Raw genomic sequence first — 26,801 nt, 5'->3', positions numbered from 1 at the left:
CCACTGAAGTCATGAAGGTGTAAAGCTCAGTTGTAAAAATGCAGCTGAGCGGCCAGGAGGTAAAATGACGTTGAACAGACCAAAGCTATCAGTGCAGTGTAAAAAGATGAAGACTTTCTATAGTTGTACTTCCAGAAAGGCACAGAGCAGTCGAGAAGGCAAAGATTTAAAGCGATGAAAAATGGGCACGGCACGCTATTTATTGAACCTTTATACAGAGCAAGTTACACCATTTGTATACATACTTTAATATATGTTTCCCTCCTCCAGTCATCCCTATCTCCTCCTCATTAGTCACTCTCTCCTGCATGGTGTACAAGTACATTTGCCAGTAAGAATAAATATGATTATAATACCATGCTTAATGATAAAATAGATGCAAAGTATATAAAGGTGAAACATCCAAGTAAATCCTAAAGATGGGATGATGCTACAATCGTGATTACAATACATTTATGCAAAGTTTAGTGTATGCATTAAATTAACCCTTTGAACCCTGAGCTCCTTGGACTTTCGGCTCCCCCACCCTGGGCTCCTTGGGAAAAAAAATTTGGCCACTCGGGTAGATAGAGGTTTGAATAGCAGCTGGTAAACCGACCGCTCAGGTATATGGAGGTTTGAATAGCGGCTGGTAAACCGACAACTCAGGTATATGGAGGTTTGAATATGGGCTGCTAAACCGGCCGCTGGGGTATATGGAGGTTTGAATAGCAGCCGGGAAACCGACCGCTCAGGTATATGGAGGTTTGAATAGCCGCTGGTAAACCGACTGCTCGGGTATATGGAGGTTTGAATAGCGGCTGGTAAACCGACCGCTCGGGTATATGGAGGTTTGAATAATGGCTGGTAAACCGACCGCTCGGGTATATGGAGGTTTGAATAGCGGCTGGTAAACCGGCCGCTCGGGTATATGGAGGCTTGAATAGCAGCTGGTAAACCAACCGCTCAGGTATATGGAGGTTTGAATAGCCACTGGTAAACCGACTGTTCGGGTATATGGAGGTTTGAATAGCGGCTGGTAAACCGACTGCTCAGGTATATGGAGGTTTGAAGAGCGGCTGGTAAACCGACCACTCAGGTATATGGAGGTTTGAATAGCAGCTGGTAAAAAAGCCACTCAGGTATATGAAGGTTTGAATAGCGGCTGGTAAACCGGCCGCTCGGGTATATGGAGGTTTGAATAGCGGCTGGTAAACCGACCGCTCGGGCATATGGAGGTTTGATTAGCGGCTGGTAAACGGACTGCTCGGGTATATGGAGGTTTGAATAGCGGCTGGTAAACCGACCGCTCGGGTATATGGAGGTTTGAATAGCAGCTGGTAAACCGGCCGCTCGGGTATATGGAGGCTTGAATTGTGGCTGGTAAACCGGCCGCTCAGGTATATGGAGGTTTGAATAGCGCTGGTAAACCGGCTGCTCGGGTATATGGAGGTTTGAATAGTGCTGGTAAACCGGCTGCTCCGGTATATGGAGGTTTGAATAGTGCTGGTAAACCGACCACTCAGGTATATGGAGGTTTGAATAGTGCTGGTAAACCGACCGCTCGGTGACATGGAGGCTTGAATAGTGAGGTTTGAATAACGCTGGTAAACCGACCACTCGGGTATATGGAGGTTTGAATAGCAGCTGGTAAAAAAGCCGCTCAGGTATATGAAGGTTTGAATAGCGGCTGGTAAACCGGCCGCTCGGGTATATGGAGGTTTGAATAGCGGCTGGTAAACCGGCCGCTCGGGTATATGGAGGTTTGAATAGCGGCTGGTAAACCGACCGCTCCAGCATATGGAGGTTTGATTAGCGGCTGGTAAACCGACTGCTTGGGTATATGGAGGTTTGAATAGCGGCTGGTAAACCGACCGCTCGGGTATATGGAGGCTTGAATAGCGGCTGGTAAACCAACCGCTCGGGTATATGGAGGTTTGAATAGCAGCTGGTAAACCGGCCGCTCGGGTATATGGAGGCTTGAATAGCGGCTGGTAAACCAACCGCTCGGGTATATGGAGGTTTGAATAGCAGCTGGTAAACCGGCCGCTCGGGTATATGGAGGCTTGAATTGTGGCTGGTAAACCGACCGCTCGGGTATATGGAGGTTTGAATAGCAGCTGGTAAACCGGCCGCTCGGGTATATGGAGGCTTGAATTGTGGCTGGTAAACCGGCCGCTCAGGTATATGGAGGTTTGAATAGCGTTGGTAAACCGGCTGCTCGGGTATATGGAGGTTTGAATAGTGCAGGTAAACCGACCGCTCGGTGACATAGAGGCTTGAATAGTGAGGTTTGAATAGCGCTGGTAAACCGGCTGCTCGGGTATATGGAGGTTTGAATAGTGCTGGTAAACCGGCTGCTCTGGTATATGGAGGTTTGAATAGTGCTGGTAAACCGACCACTCAGGTATATGGAGGTTTGAATAGTGCTGGTAAACCGACCGCTCGGTGACATAGAGGCTTGAATAGTGAGGTTTGAATAACGCTGGTAAACCGGCTGCTCGGGTATATGGAGGTTTGAATAGTGCTGGTAAACCGACCGCTCGGGTATATGGAGGTTTGAATAGCGGCTGGTAAACCGGCCGCTCGGGTATATGGAGGCTTGAATTGTGGCTGGTAAACCGGCCGCTCAGGTATATGGAGGTTTGAATAGCGTTGGTAAACCGGCTGCTCGGGTATATGGAGGTTTGAATAGTGCTGGTAAACCGACCACTCAGGTATATGGAGGTTTGAATAGTGCTGGTAAACCGACCGCTCGGTGACATAGAGGCTTGAATAGTGAGGTTTGAATAGCGCTGGTAAACCGGCTGCTCGGGTATATGGAGGTTTGAATAGTGCTGGTAAACCGACCGCTCGGGTATATGGAGGTTTGAATAGCGGCTGGTAAACCGGCCGCTGGAGTATATGGAGGTTTGAATAGTGCTGGTAAACCGACCGCTCGGTGACATAGAGGCTTGAATAGTGAGGTTTGAATAACGCTGGTAAACCGGCTGCTCGGGTATATGGAGGTTTGAATAGTGCTGGTAAACCGGCTGCTCTGGTATATGGAGGTTTGAATAGTGCTGGTAAACCGACCGCTCGGTGACATAGAGGCTTGAATAGTGAGGTTTGAATAACGCTGGTAAACCGACCGCTCGGGTATATGGAGGTTTGAATAGCGGCTGGTAAACCGGCCGCTGGGGTATATGGAGGTTTGAATAGCGGCTTGTAAATCGACCGCTCGGGTATATGGAGGTTTTGAATAGCAGCCGGTAAAACGGCCGCCAGGGTTCAAAGGGTTGATAAATATTTTATCATGTCTACATGTTCAAATCAACAAAATGTGTTTCCCAGGGACTAAACAACCTCCAAATAGCTTGGACAGGCTTGGGTGTCGACATTTGATGACTTATGGAAATAATGTTTAGTAAAAAGTAGAAGAAAAAAAAAACGATATTAATTAAACAGGAGCGATTGCTTTACAATACATGTCCCTGACTGATGTGATATTTTCTATGTCCAAAAGGGCATAACTGTGAAATATTGACAAAACATTCTGAAACTCGAACTTGGTCTGTAACTTATCATAGTAAAGCCATGTACCAAGTTTCAGTGAAATTTGTTGAAGGGTATGGGGGAAAAGGCGGAAAAATCACAGGTGGGACAGACAGATCGAGAGTCCCCTCCGGTGAAACTGGTAAGGGACCAATATCACGATTTTTCAAAATGCATGTGCATCTCAAAGTTATTCAATAATTGTAAAATGTTCCCATTTCTACTCATGGTGTGAAGATCAAACTTCTTAATCTTCAGGCACAAACATTCATATTCCTCACAGAACATCAATCATCATGAAGTCCTTCCTAATAAGTGGAATTCTCCTTCACCACAAAGATATCATGAGAAAAGAAAACAACCTTTATCCTTTTCCCACAGAGCCGATTCGAGAGGAAGCGCAGCCTACAAAGTTGCAGCTGCTCACTTCTCTTGGTCCGATGAAAGGCCCGAAACCTCCCACGTAGTACATTCTGTGCAACCCGGATTGGAGAACATGGTGTATGAACAGCATGGGGCTCTTTGCAATATGACTGGTGATGTGTCCGCGGGATTAGAAGATCTGCTGTATTGCGAGAATGGATGTATCATTATCACAGTCTATATATCTCTAACTCTAATTTATCTCTGTTGATGGGAGGAATACATCTTCCAATTCATCCTGTAGTGATTCAGATGTCCACACTGCATGGCACGGTTTCCGGATCGAGGTACGAATATGGCATGCCTCCCCTGGCGGCGATGGCAATGTTACGCGACTTGATGTAAGCAGAGATTTCCGCGAATCTGTAGTGCAGCTCGTTATTGATATCAGGAAAGATGTTCCCAATGGCATTGAGCTGTAAAAGGCAGGATGTTATGGGAAAGGAAAGGAAATGTGAGATGATTTTGATAAGTGTAGCATTTTTGGCTAATTATAATCCATCAATGTGTAAAGTATAAGACATTTCATATTGTAAGATAAAGGTTGAACCCCAATATATGAAGTCAATTGAGGTTTGGGGGGAAAGGGATGGTCTGGGAAAGATAATGATAACCATAATAACAATAATAATACGACTTCAACAAGCAATATTAGATGACCTTCGGCATAAAAACAAAAAATCATAAATGTTGTAATCTAACTTGCAGGTTTTGGTTTTTAATACAAGTTGTAGCTCCTCATGCACCTCCTATCCCCCCCCCCCATTCCTTTTCAAATTCATTGATCTCTCTGCATAGGTGAATGTAACATTTTTTTAAAACTTCTTTGAGCAGATTGTATTTCTTTTTTCTTCATCACAACCATTTTTGCAAACTAATGGTCATTCATTTATGATGTAACTTCTCCTTGTCCCTCGAGTTCATGATGTAAATACATTTGCCACATCACCTGACGAATTTACATCATCTTTAAATTTTCTGTAAACATAAATCTAAGGTTGGGAGTGGAGCTTGTGAAAATAGTCAAGAATGGACTGAATATGTTGGTGTCATTTCAGGTCCTACAAGGAGATTTACAACTGATAAATCAACATAATATTTGAGATTTTAACCTCATCGGTACAAACGTTGTGACACGGGAGTTCCGATGGAAACCCTACACAGGCCCATTTGTCTTCTCGTTTAACGAAATCGTGATTCACCACTGGTTTAGAATAAATATAACCATTTGATTGGCTGACAGAAGACAGAAGTCATATTTTAGTTTGGTTGTAGCAGCACAAAAGCTTTGTCATTAACACAGCAAGTGCAGAAAAAACTCTTAATTTAAAAAAAAGCTAGTTTGTGTCATGAGCAACATTTTAATAAGAAATTTAAACTTTACTTTGGAACTCATAAAGTTTTGCTGAAACTTGTAATGCATATGGTCCCTTACCTTGGAGAGAGGAGTGAGTGTGGGCATAGTCAGGAGATGAGAAAAGAGGATTTGGAACAAGGAAACACCAATGTCTGGCAGGGCACTTGTGATAAACTCCCAACTAATGTCCTTGTCACCATCTGGCATAGACTTTCGCAATTGCTCAGGCCTGTGGAGGCATTGTGAGTTGGGAAAACAGACACGACATTTATACGATTCTTTTTTGTATCCATTTTTGGAGGAGAGATCGTATGAAGATGTAGGATTTTAAATAAAGAGACAAAATTTCCTTAAATTTAACAGGTTACCTGAAACAGCACAAAGATTTCCAGTAATCATATATGGGGAGTTCATAAAGTTCGACAAATTGGGCCTATTCCAAAGGTGTGTGAATGTAAGGCCAAAAAGTCATTCATTTAGTATTCACAATCATATTGCAAGCCCAAAAAGGGTGTATGAATGTATATGTCAGCAATAAAAGGACAAACCAGCTCAGGTGCAGTACAGTACGTAAAACACACAGAACTATCAACTGCCTAATGCAGTGTCAGCTGCTACACTGCAAACTGCAGCATCAGCTAGTGGACATGGCTTTAGAAGCCTTTTTAGCAGGAGTGTCAGCTCGCCCCTTGGGGAATCCATGGATGCGTTTCTGGCTCCCTGACCACCATCTCTATGGAGTGGAGCCTTTGTAATGTTAAAAAAGTTTTTTCAAAAATTGAAATATTATAACAAATCTGAAGATGTGTACTTCAGTGAAGAAACGTTAGTTGTCCATCGCCGCATGGAGAACTACTTTCCCCTGTGGGCTGGAATGGCAGCATCTCATTTGTCTCTTCTAGATTCTGTGGAATCTCAAGCTCTCAACCTTATTGGAATCTCCCATGAAGGGGAAGTAGTACAAGGTTTCTTGCTTTCATATTCCAGGCAGGTCAGTGGTCTCTGTTTTTTTTTAACCACTTCTTCTCCAATACTGCTCTCTCTTCTCTATCAGTCCTCTGATCCTCCCCATACTCCTCCAGGATGCATGCATTCCTCCAGTAACCCCTTTCTGGTCAAACTTCCAAAATATAGCCTGACTGCACAACTCAACACCTTTGTTCCTCTCTTCTCCCATCTCTTGAACTACTTTCCAGAGGCCATTCTTTCACACTGTTCCCCTCCAAGACTTTAAGCAGGTAGTGCACTTCCACCTCATGTCATTTCCAATATCCCTCCTGACTAATGCTCTTTATTACCCCCATTAACTCTTCGTAACCCAACGCTCTCATATGTTGGTTTTGGTTGTGTGTGCGTGTGCGTGTGCATTAATTCCCTTGCTGGTTATGTTCAGTTGCTGCGCCATTACCCCACTATCAGTTCAACCTTGCTCTTTCATTAGCCTCAGTCTTGTAGAGAAAAGGAAAGACCAAAGTAGAGTCAGACAAAGCCTGTCAAACTAATACAAATGTACTTTGGCCCAAAGGCCAAAGCTGATGGTCATACAAAAGCCACATAATCTATCCCAAAATGTATAGTCATGCCATAACTGTTTGGGGCCCCAAAGAGAGCAGCATTTTTACATTAAAATCAAAAATCAAACATTATAACAACACGAGGGATGTGTACTTTGGTACGAAGACCAAAGAACACAGTCAACCAAGGCTTGTTAAACCAATATACAGTACATAGGACAAAAGGCCAAAGCTCATGGTGCTTCTTCACTGCAGGCCCGTAGCCAGGGCTCAGTATTAAGGGGGGCATATGAACTGGATGGGGGGGGGGGGGCACAATTATTATATTTCATATTTTTGATAACCCAGTATACTATTGTATTCATGCAGCATTGACACATCTATACTGAGGTTGCCGTCGCATATTAACCAAATTAATCTCAGCTAGATTTAATATGTTCCGATGTTTTTGGCCTAAAATTATTCGTATGCAGGAGAGCCGCAACAAACTGGCACATTCACAATGCAGATATTCAATGATTAGACAATTGGCACCAATTCAGGTGCACTTATACAAGGTGTTGTCAAGAATTGGCATTAGAAAAAATAATATACCAGAGATACAATGACTAAACGGGGGAGGTTGGCACCAGAATCAGTGCACTTTGAAATAAGATACAGGAGGCTATGACCTGCGATCATCACGTTAAACTATCAACAGCAAATACGACCAGCCTGAAGATACCACAAGGTCCGCATTTAAAGCAGTCAATTAAACAGAGGTAAGGTTATGCACAAAGCACTAGATATGGGATATGCAAAGCACCAAACACAACATTTAACTTAAACATCAGAAGTACAAAGCAGCCGACCACGGCGGATGCTGACCACAACCACACTGCAACCACAACCACACACGCATCACCAGCAGTCACACACACAATCTGAACTCCTCGTATAGTTTTTATACCACTGTACTCGCTGTCAGAAGAGCTGCAGGCGACGTGTCTCGGTGTGGAATCTTCTGAGGACCTTCTCCTTCCATTCGTTCAGGCATTTACATGTGAGGTCTCTCTCGAAGGCCAGCTGTACCAGTTGTGCCTTGCGTGCATGGCGCATGGACCGTCGATGGTCACTGAAGACATTCCTCAATGTTGAGAATGAGTTTTCACACATGGCAGTGGACGCACCAAATGTTAGTCCAAGTCTCATAGCAGTCACTACACTTGGCATGGCTTCCAGCGTTTTGTGGTATGTTGAGGAGTTTTTGTGTTGTCCATCTCTCGTTTGGCTGCTTTTCTGTCTGTGAGCGAATAAACTGCTTTGCAACCACACACTCTGTTTCACTGATGGTTGACTTTGTTTATGTCATGATGTGCTGGAGCAAGTGGGGATCCAAAAACGTGCTATTTTCAGGATTCAAGGCAGCGAGTGAACGGGCGAGTTGTGTGTTGCGCTCACTGAAGAGCCGAGCGATCTCGCCAAGCACAGTGTCAATTGCGCTGCAAAAAACCCTCTGCAGTTCCGTCTTGTCATTGTCGTTGTTTTGTCCTGTAGTCTCCAAAACTACAAACTGTTCCAAGTTCTTATGCATCTCCGTTTTGGTGGTGCAGGTGTAGAAGTGTAAGCATTGTTGGCCTTGTTCCACAGATCAGTGAACTCATCCTCAGAGCGGAGTTTCTTCATGCACTCTGTAGCACTCGCCACCAGTTCCAACCCCGTTAGCAAGTCCATGTCCTCTGCCTGCAAGAGTCTGTTAGGGCCATTTAACAACATCAGCAGTTTTTGTACAAAGATAGCAATGAACATGAAGGCAGGCCCAGAGATTTCCCGCAAAAGCCCAATAGCCTCCATCCTCATCTCTGCACCGAAGGCACGCTCTGCATCAATCTCCGACAGTAAGGATGTGATATCCTTAAAAGATCCTATGATCACAGACACGGTGGCTAAATGTCCCGTCCACCTTTGATCAAGAAGTCATTTTAACCGCTCACCTTTATACTGTGCAGCAACAGTGGGCTTTCTGAAGAATTTGTACAGGCAACAACAAACCTCGAGGAAATCAGTGACAGCTTTCTCTGCTGCCAGTGCGTGGATAACTACCAGATGGAGTTGGTGATTTAAGCAGTGCACATAGGGGATTTCTTTTTCCAAATATCTCTTGCAACAACTTTTGCACCACACCGTCCTTCCCAGCCATTACCGAAGCCCCGTCGTACACCTGACTTAATATTTTTGACGTGTCAAGTCCTGTTTTTGTCAGCTCTGCAATTATTAGGTCTGTCAATGTTTTTGCATCTCCAGCGTCGGCTGTAGCTATTGTGAGTAGATGATTGATATGTTCTCACATTCAGTGGGGTCCCTCGTCCCATCCACCTTGATGGTAAACCACGATGTGCCTACTTCTTGCACGATGGCATCCGTCACAACATTACTCAATGTGCAGATCAGTTCATTCTGCATTTCCGGACGAGTATAGCTTGCGTTTCGTGGGATATGCTTTATTATTTCGGCGAGCTCGGTGTCTTTTTTGAGTTTGTAGTTTAAAAGCGAGAGGAAGAGCCCACTGTGCCCGTCTGACATATCTTCAAAATTATCAAGGCTCCCTCTAAAAGGTATCTTATTTTTGGCGAGAAATCTCACAACATATATAAGAGCAGACACATAGTACCGGTTTCTATTTAGCTGGTCAGCATTGAGGAGTGTGGAAATCTCCTTACCACAATCGATGTGCCTCTCATTCTCCTTCCACCTTAAAACACAAGTTAAATCTTCCTTTGAAGTTGTGTGTTTGTGAAACCCCCTGCCTTTCTCAACGGCATGTTTCCAATTCCAGGAGCCTCGCACTGTGAAAGTAGAGTCCACTGGGCCGCGTGCGGTGGTAAACTTCCTACATGGATAGCAGAATGCTGCATCTGTCTGCACTCTGTATTCCAGCCATTCATTAGTCTGGTACCACAAGGACACAAACGAGCGACTCTTGTTCTGCAACAGATGGCTAGGGTACCGCTGTAGAACAACTTGATTCGGTCTCTCACTTCCAAGATCATCGGGAAGCGGCTTGACAGTCATACCCGACCCCGAGGCTGCCGCCGAGCGTGGAAACTCGGCTGTCTGCGCTGTGGCTCCAGGTCGCAGGGCTGACGTTGCTGGCTTGGCCAAGTTGGCCAGCTTCTGTCGGTATTTCATCGACATGATCGTCTTTTCCTCCACCTCCTCCTCAAACTCCTCCCACAACATGTCTTTCATCATCTTCTTCATTTTCGTTGCTTGCATTTTTTCCTTTTCTGAGCCATTTTCGTATATCCATCATCCACGTCTTTTTCTCCTGCTGCAAGCTCGTGATCTGTGATTCGTCCCTCGTGACTCGCGTCCCTAATCTCGCAACTCGCGAGATTTGACGGTTGACGGTTTTATTTATTAAATTATCCATGCATCAAAAACAGGTTTATCTGCATAATTTCAAATGTAAGCACGATTGCAAACACACATATTTTTAATTTTTATTATAAAATTACTTTTGTAAGATGGAGGGTTGACGGGTTGTGAAGGTCACGTGGTGCACGTGCACTTCATCTTTAATAATGTAAATTTATGTCTTTTCCTTAATCATATTATCATATTATGACTATATTACATTTATACCTAACTTACAACCAATCAGGTAACCTGCTCAATTGGGTCTCCATATCAAATACGCTGATTGGCTATTCCTTAAAACTAAATGATCCACGATATATATATATATATATATATATATATATATATATATATATATATATATATATATATATATATATATATATATATATATATATACATATATATATATATATATATATATATATATATATATACATATATATATACATATATATATATATATATATATATATATATATATATATATATATATATATATATATATATATATATATATATATATATATATATATATATATATATATATATAACCACCCACAACATCGACATTCGACACGAGGTCTTGGCTGCTGGTGTTGGTGCTTGCGTTATTATCTTTTATCTTGTCGTCTTGGACTGTATTGTCTTGCCAATTGCATTTGGAGATGCGCTGGGAAGCGCACACTTGACTTATCTCTTGATTCTTATTCAAAGAAGGATATTATTAAAGAACAGTTTATCCAAGAAGGCCTTATTATTCACCACACTGAACATCTGGAATAAGGGTTTTAGTTCACACAGGTGAACTCTTAAACAGCAAGTTCACAGTGGGTGCTCATCCTTAAACACTAAGTTGTTCACAGAGTACAACAGGGCATAAATGGGTACAAGTGGGGGCACCAGATGCGCCATGGGGGGGCATTGCACCCAAATGCCCCCCCCCTAGCCACGGGCCTGCTTCACTGGAAGACCAAAACTCATGGTCAAACAAAAAAAACTCACAAATACTCGCCCAAAGGCCCAAATGAATGGCCATACAAACGCATAAATCCAAGCAGAATGCATGGTCATATCAGAGCTGTATCAGAAAGGAATCTACTGCACAGAGTGGGGTTCCCCAGAAAGTGAACTGACATGCCTTCCCATGAGGAACTGACATGAGTGAACGGACATACCTCGAGCTCCTCAACTGGAACGGTAACCCTGAACCCCTGTGCCACGCCAGCACTTGCTTCAGCAGTCCTGACCAACAGGGGGTGCCTGCCAGTTTGCCACACATCCACCCTGTTTAGGTAACCATTTCCAGTTAACAAGAACCTCAGGTTGCAGCCAGGAGAATAACTATCAACATCATTGATCGTTAACTCATGTATACCAAAACAGAGGGAATGGGTGGCATGTTGGTCAGGAACACTGCAAGTTCTGGTGTGGCACAGTGGTTAAATGGTCACCATTCCAGTTGAGAGAATTGATTTTTTTTTCTTAAAAATTATATATATTGTAGTTATATAGTGATACATTTTAAAAAGGTCGACGTGACACGAATCATTGTGAGTATCTCATTCATACAACATTTTGAATGCCCGACATTACACTAGAAAGTGATGATGAACATTACCTAGTAGTGACAATCATATTGTCAATGATGGGTAAAATTAACTGCACTAGAGAAAAAAGAAAAAAAATCACCTCGGAACCACATATGAATAGAACTCCCACTGTGGATAATCAACAGCAGAATGTTGCACGCTGCACGTGAATATTATACTCGTTAGGCACTCCTGCATGGAAACAAGAGGCACGGATTAAACACACCAATGCCCTTTCACATGACAATGCCTGAAAGTTGTCCACATTTTCATTCCATCATTCACTCATGATTTATAATTCATATTCACAAATCATTTCAAGTGCACTTTTAACCTTATACAATTGCAATGTATACAGTATTTAGTATTACAAAAGGTACAAGAGATCAGATCATGAACCGTGCTCTATACAGGTTGTCAATGCCGCCGAAGCAGTTTCTATGGCGAGGTGTACAATCTTGGTTGGGTCACCCCTCTGATACAGGAAGTCAGGGCAGGAATGCATGCATCCTGTCGGAGCATGGGGAGGATCAGTGGACTGAGAGAAAAGAGGAAGCAGTATTGGAGAAGAGGTGGTAAAAAGCAGGGAGACCACCGACCTGCCTGTAATGTGAGAGCAAGAGACCTTGTGCTTGTTCCCCTTCATGGGAGATTTCAATGATGTTCAGAGCTTTATATTCCACAGAATCCAGGAGAGAAATTGGATAGGGTGCCAACTCTTCCCAAAGGACACAGTGGGATCTTTTATGTCCACCAATTTATGCCGGCAGATGGGGCACCTGGTTTAACGTCCAATCGAGGGACGGCACACACACATTGATGAATCACCCTGCGTGTAAAACACTAGGATGGCAGTTTATAGTTGGATCAGGATTCAAATACAGGCGAGACAGCTCAGAGGTGGGTGTGGTGTACCTCTAGGCCATCCTGCCAGCCTGGTACAAGAGGGCCTTGTTTTTTGTGGGGGACACAACCAATGTATTTGAATATATTGGAAACAAACAGTCCTGTTGTGAGTTATGACAATTTCTACCCTCTTAAAAATATATATTTAGAAACTTATTTAAACTGGATATAAGGCTATTCCATCATGTTTGAAGTGAAGAGACATACAAGAACAAGATGGACAGCATTTGTTTAAATTTAAAAAGTCCTGAAAACAAATTTCACTTGTGTTTGAAAAGGAAAGTTTACAATCAATGTGCTTTCCCAGCAATGAGAAATGGTAGGGAATGAAGCCATGGTCTCAAACAAAAAAAAGATGGGAGAAAACTTGATGATCATGTAAAGAGCCACAGAAAGATTCTGTCTTGACATAACCAACATGGACAAGAAAATAAACAAATGGATCAGACAGGATACAAAGTTCTATGACAATTAAAAATAGGACCACCTGTCCTGAAGCTCACCTGGATCAGGAGCAACAGTCACTCAAACCTCCTGCAGACCTCCTTAGACCCTGCATTTTTTGATGCCCTGAACAAACTTAAGTACATGATTTTGGTACAACAAACTTAGGAACCAACCAAATGATTTTGATGAAACTTCACATCTGATTGACTACATTCACATTGGCTACAAGCTTCACATCTGATGCCTAACGAAGGTGTATTGACCGAATCAAAATCTGTGCTCATTCAGGGGATGGGTGGGGGGGGTATGCCCCACCCAAAATAGGTATTCGCTCTCTTTTCTGAAACTGCACACACTATTTCGATGAAACTTCACTACAACTTTCATTACCTGTGATGTACCAAACTTTGTTCATGGCATAAAAAAAAAATCAGGGTCGAAGGGGGTCTGCGGAGGGTTTGAGCTAACAAAATAGGTATTTGCTCTCTTCTCCGGAACTACACCTATAATTTTGATGAAGCTTGACCACGACCTTTATCTCCCCTGATGAATTAAAGTTTGTTCACGGCAATCAAAATAAATTTTAAAAATCAGGGTCTAAAAGGGTCTGTGTTGGATTTGAGTGACTGTTGCTCATGATCCAGGTGAGCTTCAGGACAGGTAGTACTATTTTTAATGTACAGATAAGTTTGTTGCATCAAATTTTAAGAAAAGGTAATGTTTAAATTGTAAATCAAGTCCATTACAGTATGAGATGAAGAATTTGACGAAGTATTTGTCGTTAATGTGTTTTTTCGTGACAACAGGCAATACCTCCAAATGGAATCTATGTACAAAATGCTGTACTCCAGTACTGCTGTAAAAAAAAGAAGAAGAAAAAAATCCTGCACTGAGGTGTGTTTAGGTTCGAAAAGGCACTACAACCAAACCTCACCGTGAGCAGGGCTTTGGTGCAAATCGGGTTCGGAAAACCTCGCACATTCCCACGTGAAGGATCAGCCAAGACCGATGCAAATTCTTGTAATACTGAAGGAGGATAAGCACCAACATCAGATAAATATTACAAGCATTGTGCTTTTGAATTATAGGGGAAATGAGGTAATGTACACTTTCCAAGGAAGTTGTTTTCAATGTTTGTCGAAAAATACTTTGATTCGATCTCTGTTTTTGTGATACTTCATTTTATTTTTCTTGTGCATTATGATTATGATACCCAAAGCTGAGCTAGCCAAAGAAACTTTGGAAGTAGGAAGTCATTAAGCAGTCCACATTCCCACAATGTTCCCCATGATAGGTTTTTTCTCATGCAAGTGTTCACTTTTGGATCAGATTGACCCCAAATTATTGGCCCATGTGCAACCATGAGCTTTTGTTAAGATGCAAAAATTCATGTGTTTAACATTTGGCTTTTAACTTGTATTTATTACATTGATGATTTACATTCAAGCCTAAACCTCAAAATTAAACAACAGTTCGAATTTCTTTTTCCACCTCTTCTGATATTAATACTGCTTGGAAATCCTTATGCAGTGGCAGATATAGGGGGGAGGAGGGTTGGGGGGGGGGTTGCAACCCCCCCTCTAGATCCGCCACTGTTATGTACAGATTTATACCACCTCATCAGCAATTATCACACCCATCCTCTCGCCCATGGGTACACAGGGTGCAATACCCAAAAGACAATGTCACTTCCTTCCGTTGGAATCATTGCAATTGCTTCAACCATTATTGTGCTTGGCGAGATGACATTTATCAACATTTATGTGGAAATAACCATTCAGCGATTTTGCAATCTCTCGATTTAGGACTTTTGCGATGTATTCTGGCATTTTTTCCATCCGTGTTGTTTATGGAAACGTTTGAGAATAAAAGATATGGCTTTTAAAGGCTTATGCATCCATTCTGGAGTGGCTTTTCAGCATGTCATTTTGAACACATTTGACGGGACGTCATTTTTTCCCTGCCACATGCCCACATTGGGAGTACGACTGGACTCTATAATAATCGATATAATATGGAATAGGCAAAGCCTAGAAGCGAAGGTAAATTCTTCTTGCATTCGCTTCTGACTTTATCTATAACTAGTTCACAACTGTATACGCAATTTCCGGTTACTTCGGCCTGGATTCGGGATCAGCGATCAAATAATGTAAATCATGATTAAAAATTATTTTTTGATGATGCGGGAGATATTACCTGAACATTACCTTCACAACAACTACACCGCCTAGAACAGGATCTCATCTAAAAAAATATATATTACCTCAACATTACCTTCACAACAACTACACCGCCTAGAACAGGATCTCATCTAAAAAAAAAATATATATATATATATATTACCTCAACATTACCTTCACAACAACTACACCACCTAGAAAAGGATCTCATCTAAAAATATATATTACCTCAACATTACCTTCACAACAACTACACCGCCTAGAACAGGATCTCATCTGAAAAAATAAATATTAATACCTCAACATTACCTTCACAACAACAACGACAGCGCCAAGAACAGGATCTCATCTGAAAAAAAAATCCTCAACATTACCTTCACAACGACAACTACACCGCCTAGAACAGGATCTCATCTAAAAATATAGATATTACCTCAACATTACCTTCACAACAACTACACCGCCTAGAACAGGATCTCATCTAAATATATATATATATATATATATATATATATATATATATATATATATATATATATATATATTACCTCAACATTACCTTCACAACAACTACACCACCTAGAACAGGATCTCATCTAAAATATATATATATATATATATATATATATATATATATATATATATATATATATATATATATTACCTCAACATTACCTTCACAATGACAACTACAGCGCCTAGAACAGGATCTCATCTAAAAAAATAAATACTAGATTTAACGTAGAATTCTTCTTACATTCGCTTCTGACTTTATCTAGAACTTGTTCACAACTGTATACGCAATTTCCGGTTACTTCGGCCTGGATTCGGGATCAGCGATCAAATAATGTAAATCACGATTAAAAATTATTTTTTGATGATGCGGGAGATATTACCTCAACATTACCTTCACAACAACTACACCGCCTAGAACAGGATCTCATCTGAAAAAAAAAATTCCTCAACATTACCTTCACAATGACAACTACACCGCCTAGAACAGGATCTCATCTAAAAAAAAAATATATATATATATATATATGACCTCAACATTACCTTCACAACAACTACACCGCCTAGAACAGGATCTCATCTAAAAATATATATTACCTCAACATTACCTTCACAACAACTACACCGCCTAGAACAGAATCTCATCTGAAAAAATAAATATTAATACCTCAACATTACCTTTACAACAACAACGACAGCGCCAAGAACAGGATCTCATCTAAAAAAAAAAATCCTCAACATTACCTTCACAACGACAACTACACCGCCTAAAACAGGATCTCATCTAAAAATATAGATATTACCTCAACATTACCTTCACAACAACTACACCGCCTAGAACAGGATCTCATCTAAATATATATAAATATTACCTCAACATTACCTTCACAACAACTACACCACCAAGAACAGGATCTCATCTGAAAAAATAAATATTAATACCTCAACATTACCTTCACAACAACAACTACAGCGCCTAGAACAGGATCTCATCTAAAAAAATAAATACTAGATTTAACGTAGAATTCTTCTTACATTCGCTTCTGACTTTATCTAGAACTTGTTCACAACTGTATACGCAATTTCCAGTTACTTCGGCCTGGATTCGGGATCAGCGATCAAATAATGTAAATCATGATTAAAAATTATTTTTTGATGATGCGGGAGATATTACCTCAACATTACCTTCACAACAACTACACCGCCTAGAACAGGATCTCATCTAAAAAAATAAATACTAGATTGAACATAGAATTCTTCTTTCATTCGCTTCTGACTTTACCTATAACTTGTTCACAACTGTATACGCAATTTCCGGTTACTTCGGCCTGGATTCGGGATCAGCGATCAAATAATGTAAATCACGATGAATTTTTTTTTTGATGATGCGGGATATATCTTTATTAAAATCAGTGGAGGAAATATACACCATGTCTGATATTTGGGTCTTTCATGTCTCTGACGATGCCTTTATCTCCCGCATGCATCATTCCCCATGACAAAAACCGGAAGCAAAAAAAAAAAAAACCGGAAGCAAAAAAAAAAAAACAGAAGCAAAAAAAAAAAACCAGAAGCAAAAGGGTCAGAGCCAACGACACGGATTCCAAATTGCCAGGGTATTGTGTTGTTGTTGTTGTTGTTGTTGTTGTTGTTTCGTATTCTCTCATGTGCATGCGTTAAGTATGAAACTCACTGCGTGAGCTATAATGGAGCAAGTTGATGCATGTATGTAAGTATTATGTATGTATGTATATGTCTGCAATTCTCTCATTGGTTGGACAGCTGACCTGATGTCAGCCACAATTTTAACCTGAAACACTTAACCCAGAGGAACCAAAATACCCCCCCCCCCAAGGACCCAAAAGATCCAAACAACCCCAAAGACCCAAAGGACCCCAAAGACCCAAAAGACACCAAAGACCTCGAAGGCCAAAAAGACCCTGAAGATCCAAAAGACCCAAAAGACCTCAAAGACCCAAAAGACCCAAAAGACCCCAAAGAGCAAAAACACCCCAAATACCCTGAAAGATGGTAAGACCGTTAAAAACCATGAAGACACTTAAAGACAGTCTGGTCAGGTCAGGTCAGGTATAGGAGTATGCGCCAGAGCAGCACATCACTGCGTCCACTTTCCTCAGGGTCTAAAGGGGTACACTCCAGGTACTCCAGATACTCCAGGTACTCCAGGGGCCTCTGGCTGGCCATTCCCAAGGCAGATGCCTGGCCAAAACCCCATCTCCTTGAGATGCTGATCAACCTGCTGTAACCACAAGGCACATGGTCGGCCCATTGGCCTCCTTCAGTCACAAGGCTCCCTCACTGAGAGAATCTGGTGAGCAGGATCAGCGTCAAGAAAACGAGTCACATGTCCGTACAGCCACAGCTGACGCTCACGGACGATGCAAGTAGAAATCTCATTTGAGTCTCTCTCAGCAACTGCTCGTTGGACACAAAGTCTGACCAGTGATAGCCAAGTATTCTCCGAAGAGACCTGGTACCAAGGGAATTAAGTCTCCATCTCAGATCCATGGTCAGAATCCAAGTCACATCCATAAAGCAAGACTGGAAGCACAAAGCACCTGAAAAGTCAGGCTTTCATCCTCCCACACAGGTACCGGCAGCACCACACACCATGATCCAGTCAATCGATGACTCCCCAGGCCCTACGCAGATGTCTATTGACCTCTAGCTCAGAGTCAGCAGAGACATGAATATCACTGCCAAGGGATGTGAACCTCTCCATAACCTCAACATCCTCACCACAAACAAACAGGTACGGAAAAGATAGCAGCATCCAAGCTGTCATTGAAAGCCTTAATCTTAGTTTTGACCCAGGAAACCCATAATCCCAGTGGCTCCTAATCCTCATTCAGCACCTCGAGGGCCCCCAAAAGCATATCCAGAGTCTCCGCATAGATGACTGCATCATCTACGAAATCAAGGTCAGAGATCTTGACACTCCCAAACAATGCACCGCAGCTTGGTCTCTCTGACATCCTCCCCAGAATCCAATCCACACAAGCGCTGAAAAGTGTGGGGTCCGATGCACACCCCTGACAAACTCCAGTAACAACTGGAAATATATCAGAGATGGTATCACCACATCTCACAGCACTCTTAATACCAGACTACAGTTCTGACATAATATCGATCAGTTTTGGTGGCACCCCACAGAGACCAAGAATCCTCCAAAGGGCATCCTGATTCACTGCATCGAAAGCTTTACAGACATCAACAAAGGTTGCAAGTAGCCCCTGCCAAAACTCTCATCTGCATTCGGTGACGACCCGAAGGGCAAGGATATTGTCAATCGTTGACCTCCTTGGTGTAAAGCCTGATTGCTCTGGGTGCTGGTGCACAAGCAGATGGTGGCGAACCCCATCAAGAATTATCCGAGCAAAGACCTTGCCGGCACTGAGGGCAGCGTCACCCCTCGGTAGTTATTGCAGTCCTGGCGATCACCCTTTCTTTTCCAGAGAGGGACAACAAGCCCCTTCTTCGAGTCAGTTGTGATGATGCCTGTGTTCCAGGCAGAGCACAGAACCACATGCAATGACATGAGTACAGCATTTCCACCAGCCTTGAGAAGTTCAGCATGGATGCCACAAATCCCAGGAGCTTTAACCGATTTCAACCAGTTGACTGCAGCCTGTGTTTCCACAAACGAACATGGATCACAGTTGATTGGAGGGTCGGCAACATGGATGGTAACACCGCTGACATCCAACTCAACAGTTGGTGAATCAGCCTGGTACAGCCACTCAAAGTAACTGGCCCAGCGGGTCTTCACTTCGGACTCCTATCGAGAGCCCACCACTCTCCACTCTAACAGCAGAACACTGAGGGATGGGTTTGGAGGAACGCAATGTACAAATTCCCCTGTAAGGAGGACAAGAATCACTTGACCACATGAGATGCTCTACCCCCTCACAGATTCCTTGCAAATAGGCCTCCTTGTCCACCATCAGCACATGTACAATTTTACGCCTCAACTTCCTGAACAGCTCAGCCCTGCCATAAAGCCCCCTGGCCCTGCGAATCTGGTCAATGCTTTCCAGTGTCCCTTGAGAGACAAAATTCTTCTTCGCCCAATGGTGAGTTCCAAGATATCCACCGGCAATATCAAGGAAGGTGGTCTTGAAGGCACTCCACAACTTTTCAAGATTCCCTGAAGCACCCAGTCCCTGCAAATCCCCACTCAGCCTGTTTACAAACTCCTCAGCTGCCCTCTCATTCTTGAACTTGCCAACATCCAGCTAAGGTTGGGATGGTAGCATTCTCCCAGATTTAAGCTGCAACTTGAGAGTTGCTACCACAAGCCTGTGGTCAATAATGAGGAACTGAGGAATGTGGTAGACCCTGCAGCTCTGGGTCATCCTCCAGCGACCATCAATGAGCACATGGTCAGTGTGCTTTGCCACACCACCAGTGTTAGAATACCAAGTCCAGCGATCAGCCTGTGGGTGCTGAAAGCATGAACCAGCCACCCTAAGTCCATGACTTCTTGCAAAGTCAAGGAACTTGGTGCTGCTCTGGTTCACAGTTCCAGATGCATGGGGACCAACACATGTCTCTTCACCATCCCTATCTGTTCCAGTCGATGCATTGAAATCCTTCAAGACTCAGAGTATCTCGTTGTGCACTGATCAACAAAAGACTCGAGTGTGGCATAGAATGTGTCCTTCATGGTGAGATCACACACCTCAGTCGGAGCATATACAGAGACCAGGGAAACGACACCCAAGGAGTGACAAACCTTTCTCTCATAATACGCTCGTTGACTGGTGTTACGTCAATTATTATTGGAATTAGCTTATTGGACACAGCTACAGCAACTCCCTGGGCATAGAAACCATCAGAGCGACCAGAACAATTGTACGTGTCACTACCCACCATGATCTCGTCACAATCCGGTCTCCGAACCTCTGACAGTGCTGCAAAACTGATGTTCAAATGCTTGAGCTCAGATGATAACAGAGACAGATCATCATCCTCTCAAGGAAAGAACATTGCAGGCACCCACCCGAAGGGACTACTTCAGGTTAACCCAAGGAGACCGCAGTCTGGTGGACGACACCTCAGCACCACCCTGACACACACTACCGCAATCTCACCTGGGAAGGTTACCCTGTGGTTTTCCAACTATCATCAAAGAATGGGGGTCCCGGAGGCTTTGCCCGAATTCCGCTATCTGGTGAGCTGCCCTGCGAAGGGTAGCTGCACAAGAGATACTCACACGGAGTGGGTTTTTAGGGTTCTTTGCTTTTTCTTGTGTTTTGAAGGAATGAAGGATTTTATACCATGGCCAGAGTGCAAATCCTGCTACCAATCTCCAAAAAAAAGTAACCCAACTGCAGGAGGATGTCTACAGATACAGTTGGGCACTAGATATGGATGGCCATTGGCTCACAAAGAGCTCCTCCACCCTTTGACAGGTTTTGTTTTTAATCCTGCTGGGTGTCCATATCCATGCATCCTCCTCACCAGGAAACATGGTGGGGGAGACGGGTGAGTCGCCGACAACCCGACCATGAAACAGGTTCGTACAGGTTTACATGGTACTTGTCGCAAGTCAGAGGTCTAATCTGGCCTGACCTGACATAAAGACTGTGAAGACCCTGAAGACCCAAAAATGTCCCAAAGACCACAAAGACCCAAAAGACCCAAAATATGCCCAAAGACTGAAAATATCCCGAAGACCCACAAGACACAAAAGACCCCGAGGACCCAAAACCCTAAAGACCCCAAAGAATCAAAACATCTAAAAGACTCCAAGGACCCCAAACACACAAAAGACCCAAAGGATCCAAAGGACCCAAAAGACCCCGAGGATTCAACTGACCCTGACAATTTAAATGACCTTGAGGATTGAAATGACCACGAGGGCCCAAAAGACGCAGAGGACTCAATGGACCAAAAAGACCCAATGGGACTATCTGGGACTCATGGAAATTCAGCATAATTTAAAATGTGATTTCAGATCCCCAACTCCCCCCAACTCTGTCCTCTCTCTGCCCCCCCTACCAGCACACCCAAACTATGTGCTGCCCTCCCCCTTTCTTCAAATACTCAAACCGCCTCCAAACCCAAAGTTCTCAACTCCCCCAAACTCCTAAAACCCCTCAATCTCAACTCTTTCCCCTCTCCCCCTCCCCCACATCCCCCCATTCAACTCTGTCATCCTCTCCCCCTTTGTTCTTCAAGACCTCAACTGCACCAAACCACAAGTACTTCACCCCCCTCCAAAACCCAAATCCTCAATCCTCCCCTGCCAATGTTTCAATCTCCCTCTTCCAGCTTCATGCACCCCCACCTCAAACTCTCTGTCCTCCTCTCCCCATTTATTCCTGTCCTTAACAAGGTTAAACAGGGAACTTTGGCACACGAGAAAGTCATTCAGCCTCTCATGCCTGCATTGTTCCTGTCCCCATTTGTTAAGAGCAATATTAAAAGTAAATAAAGACAGAACATTTGATTCATAATTACTTCCCCCTTTCTTCCCTGATCCTTACTATAATTCATTGACTTTTTGTGTGTTTGTTTGTTTATCGCACTACTACAGTTGTGGGTTGATTACATCCAGACTTGCTCCTTAGGATCAGCAAAACTTTATGTGTGGGGGTGGTTTTATCTTTACCAGTGGTCTTGGGTTGAGGGGTGGGATTCAAATGCTCGAGGTAAATGGGTATTGTTCGCACCACCTCCAGGATTTCCATGGTGTTGCAAGTCTCCATCATTTACAGTGCAGTATACCTGTATCCACATATTCCAGTGCATTGAGGTGTTTTGAATTATAAGCAGTAGGTACGTTTTTAATTCTTGCATGTAACCAGGGGTTTTTTGTGTTGTTCTTTTTGTGCATCTCCAAAGCTGTCAGTTGCTTATACACTGCCGAAATAAAGGCATGAGTCAGAAGAACGTGTCCAGACACAAACACCACCCATACAAGTACAGAGACAAACACCGCCCGGACGCATCGAGAGACAAACACCACCAGGACGCGTCCAAAGACAAACACCACCAGGACGCGTCCAGAGACAAACACCGCCAGGACACGTCCAGAGACAAACGCCGTCCAGACGCGTCCAGAGACAAAACCACCAGGATGCGTTCAGAGCCAAACACCGCTTGGACACGTCCAGAGACAAACACCACCCAAACGTGTCCAGAGACAAACACCACCCAAACGTGTCCAGAGACAAACACCACCCAAACGTGTCCAGAGACAAACACCACCCAAACGTGTCCAGAGACAACACCACCAGGACGCGTCCAGAGCCAAACACCGCCCAGACGTGTCCAGAGACAACACCACCAGGACGCATCCAGAGCCAAACACCGCCCAGACACGTCCAGAGACAACACCACCAGGACGCATCCAGAGCCAAACACCGCCCAGACACGTCCAGAGACAACACCACCAGGACGCGTCCAGAGCCAAACACCGCCAGGACGCATCCAGAGCCGAATACCGCCAGGACGCGTCCAGAGACAAACACCACCAGGACGCGTCCAGAGACAAACACCAACAGGATGCGTCCAGAGACAAACGCCGCCCAGACGCATCCAGAGACAAAACCACCAGGATGCGTTAAGAGCCAAACACCGCCTGAACATGTCCAGAGACAAACACCACCCAGACGTGTCCAGAGACAACACCACCAGGACGCGTCCAGAGACAACACCACCAGGACGCGTCCAGAGCCAAACACTGCCCAGACACATCCAGAGACAACACCACCAGGACGTGTCCAGAGCCAAACACTGCCAGGACACATCCAGAGACAAACGCCGCCCAGACGCGTCCAGAGACAAAACCACCAGGATCCGTTCAGAGCCAAACACCGCCCAGACGTGTCCAGAGACAACACCACCAGAACGCATCCAGAGCCAAACACCGCCAGGACGCATCCAGAGCTGAACACCGCCAGGACGCGTCCAGAGACGAACACCGCCAGGACGCGTCCAGAGACACACACCGCCAGGACGCGTCCAAAGACAAACGCCGCCCAGATGCGTCCAGAGACAAAACCACCAGGATGCGTCCAGAGCCAAACACCACCTGGACATGTCCAGAGACAAACACCGCCCAGATGTGTCCAGAGACAACACCACCAGGACGCGTCCAGAGCCAAACACCACCAGGACACGTCCAGAGACAAACATCACCCGGACGCGTCCAGAGACAAACACCACCAGGATGCGTCCACAGCCAAACACCGCTCGGCACTACCGGATTTAGGGGTGGCCAGGTGGGGCCATGGCCCCGTGGCCCCCCACATTTAGGGGTCCTCCACAATTTCGATGACATTTTGAAAATCCCTTGAAAATGTGCTTCTAAAGTTTTCTTGTCGGTGAATGAAGATTGTAAACTCTTTGTAAGGATATCTTTTCAAAATTGTCCGTCATTGTGAGGGTCCTTTTCAAGCTTTGGCTTTTTCAAGCCGTTTCTTCCACGGTCCACAGAACGGATCCAATGTGGTCAAAAATTCCCGGGGCAAGCCTCAGACATTGGGGGCCCGCATTCGGATCTTTTTTTGGATCGATCATCGATGCTTCGGATGGTTGAGCGTGACCAACTAACCACGGCACTGCCCGCCAGAGCCCAGCAAGCACAGACGGAATACAGAGGTCCAGCCAGAGGAGAGGTGAAAAGGTGAAAGTTGACGTGGTAAAACTAGGCCAGGCCAGCACAGTACACGGCCGGCAGGGGTAGTATTGTACACACTGAAACTGCGGCTGGCAGGGAACGCTGTCAGTACCCTGCTTACTGGCGTGCACAGCACAGTAACACGGTGTGACTTTCTATGTTCCAGTTGTGTGAAAAATACTTGTTGTTTGTGATTCTGGAACGTCCCACATGCACTCTGACAATATCTCGGTTACTCGGTACCTACCAGCTGCAGAAACCAGAATTAGTGGCTTCGGTGACGACAGGCACAAATCCAGGGCTCCACGGAAATATGACAGTGGTGCTGAAAAGTGGAAACGTTCAAAGGAAAAAGTGAAAGACACAAGGCCGTCATAGAGAAGACCAAGAAAATCTCAGAGTTTTTCACTCCTGCACAAACAGGCGATTCATCCATGACAGAGGCTGGAACACCAACAGAGACAGAACAAGCGGATTTGGCAACGCAACCCCCACGTCAAGATTTGCCCAACATCCCGGAAGGTTCCACCGATGAAGAACATGCATCAGATGAAGAAGCGCGAGATATACTGACTGATCGTGGACCTGGCTTTGCCAATGACATTGGATGTTGGCCTCCTGAGTGACTGTCGTCAGAGATGATCGACTACTGTGCATCACGAGATTTGGAGCCCCTGCAGAATTCGACTGGTCCCTTTGATTCATCCATACAGTTCGTTGAAGGTCGGAAACGCTGCTGCTCCAATAATCATTTTTTACCGTAGACTACAAAACGGAGAGTCCATGAAAAGGTCCTGGCTTTGCTTCTCCACATCAACCGGAAAACTGTACTGCATCACTTGCAAGCTCTTTAGAGGTGCTACTGCCCTGGGCGGGGAAGGATTCAATGACTGGAAGCATGCCAGTCGTTCTGTCGAGGTGCATGAACGTTCGCATGTGCATTGTGCGAATATCATCCGCTTGTCAGACAGAGCAACATCCGCAGGTCTTGTGGACAACTGAACTCGTCAAACAGGTGTGTGAGATTGCGTCCTATTGGAGGGCGGTGCTGAAACGAAGTGTGAGCGTGATACGTTTCTTGCTGAGCGTGGTCTTGCATTCTGTGGATCGGATGAAATTGTTGAGTCACGGACGAATGGTAACTACCTTGGTTTAATGGAATTTTTTGCGGAATACGATCCATTTTTGGCGCAGCACATTCAGAAATATGCCAACCAAGGTAGTGGCCACACCAACTACTTATCATCTACGACATGTGAAGAGTTAGTCTCCATCATCGGAAAATCTGTTCTGGATAACATCGTCACTCGTGTGAAAGAGGAAAAATACTTCTCTGTGTCAGTCGATTCTACTCCTGACAGAAGCCACATCGACCAGCTCACAGTTATTCTACGTTACATCGAGAACGAGGCTCCAGTGGAGCGTTTCATGACCTTTCTGAGCAACACAGGACACACTGGACTCCAGCAAGCGACGGCATTACTGGATTTTTTGAAAGCCACTAGATTGGACATCACTAACTGCCGAGGACAATCTTACGACAACGCATCTAATATGAGTGGCCGATACAATGGGATGCAGGTCTGGGGGGAAAATTTATATTAATGTATTCTAAATTGTAACAAATGGAGTTTTAGAAATGTAAGTTTTATGCTATAAGTTGAATTGGCTGTCCTTTCTGGCCAAGAGACTTTTGCCCTAAATGTTGATAAATGTCTTGGTCTAGAGCGGTGTGACCTGAGCTGATAACAGCGAACCTTTGCCTCGAAATGTACGTCATGGCTTCTCGCCTAAAGGACACGTCTGCAGTCTGGGTTGAATAGCCCCCACCACTCTCTCATGAAAGTATAAAATACTTTGAAATGTAAAATTGTTTCAGTCGAAGTACCTGAGGAAGTATAGAATCTCAGTGGCTTGTGCTCCTTGGAACTGACCAAGTACCAAGTTAGAATAAAACTCTCTGATGTAATGTGGAAGTGAATTGAATCAGGTTGGTCGAACTGTTAACTAAAAGTAAGAATTGATGAAATAGAACCAAATAATATTGCAATCAATGGGGATTCTTAAGTTCATTGTACGAGGGTGAGAAGTGTATGGTGGATAATTAGAAAATAAATTGTTTCATAAGGAAGGAGTTGTGTGTGTACATCGGTTATCAGTGTCAATGGGTTTTATGCAGGATTTTATAACCAAATCGGACAAATGTTAAACTCTGCCTGAAGTCAAATAGGATTCTACAATCGGCCAGGTAGAATCCTTCAATGATCACAACGGGGTGGGTTAAAAAAAATCCACATCACAGGGAAT

The 26,801-nt window shown here is 44.0% G+C and overlaps 1 protein-coding gene across 1 annotated transcript in view; it reads right to left on the bottom strand.

Moving 5' to 3' along the window:
* Positions 1 to 4,079: 4,079 nt before the first annotated feature.
* The window catches only part of LOC147021938 (polyunsaturated fatty acid 5-lipoxygenase-like), a 58,216-nt gene continuing 35,494 nt past the window's right edge, over positions 4,080 to 26,801 (bottom strand). Inside the window, exons 13-16 of the mRNA XM_085890476.1 lie at positions 14,086 to 14,177; positions 11,899 to 11,990; positions 5,372 to 5,522; positions 4,080 to 4,352 (exon numbers count right to left, since the gene is read on the bottom strand). Of these exons, the coding sequence (XP_085746602.1) occupies positions 4,185 to 4,352; positions 5,372 to 5,522; positions 11,899 to 11,990; positions 14,086 to 14,177 (503 nt within the window). The 3' untranslated portion in view covers positions 4,080 to 4,184. The remainder of the gene's footprint in view (positions 4,353 to 5,371; positions 5,523 to 11,898; positions 11,991 to 14,085; positions 14,178 to 26,801) is intronic.

Source organism: Eptatretus burgeri, chromosome 8, assembly GCF_056783735.1.
Source record: "Eptatretus burgeri isolate ZD-2024b chromosome 8, Ebu_testis_v1, whole genome shotgun sequence".
NCBI lineage: Eukaryota > Metazoa > Chordata > Myxini > Myxiniformes > Myxinidae > Eptatretus > Eptatretus burgeri.
This window is presented reverse-complemented; position numbering and strand designations above follow the sequence as displayed.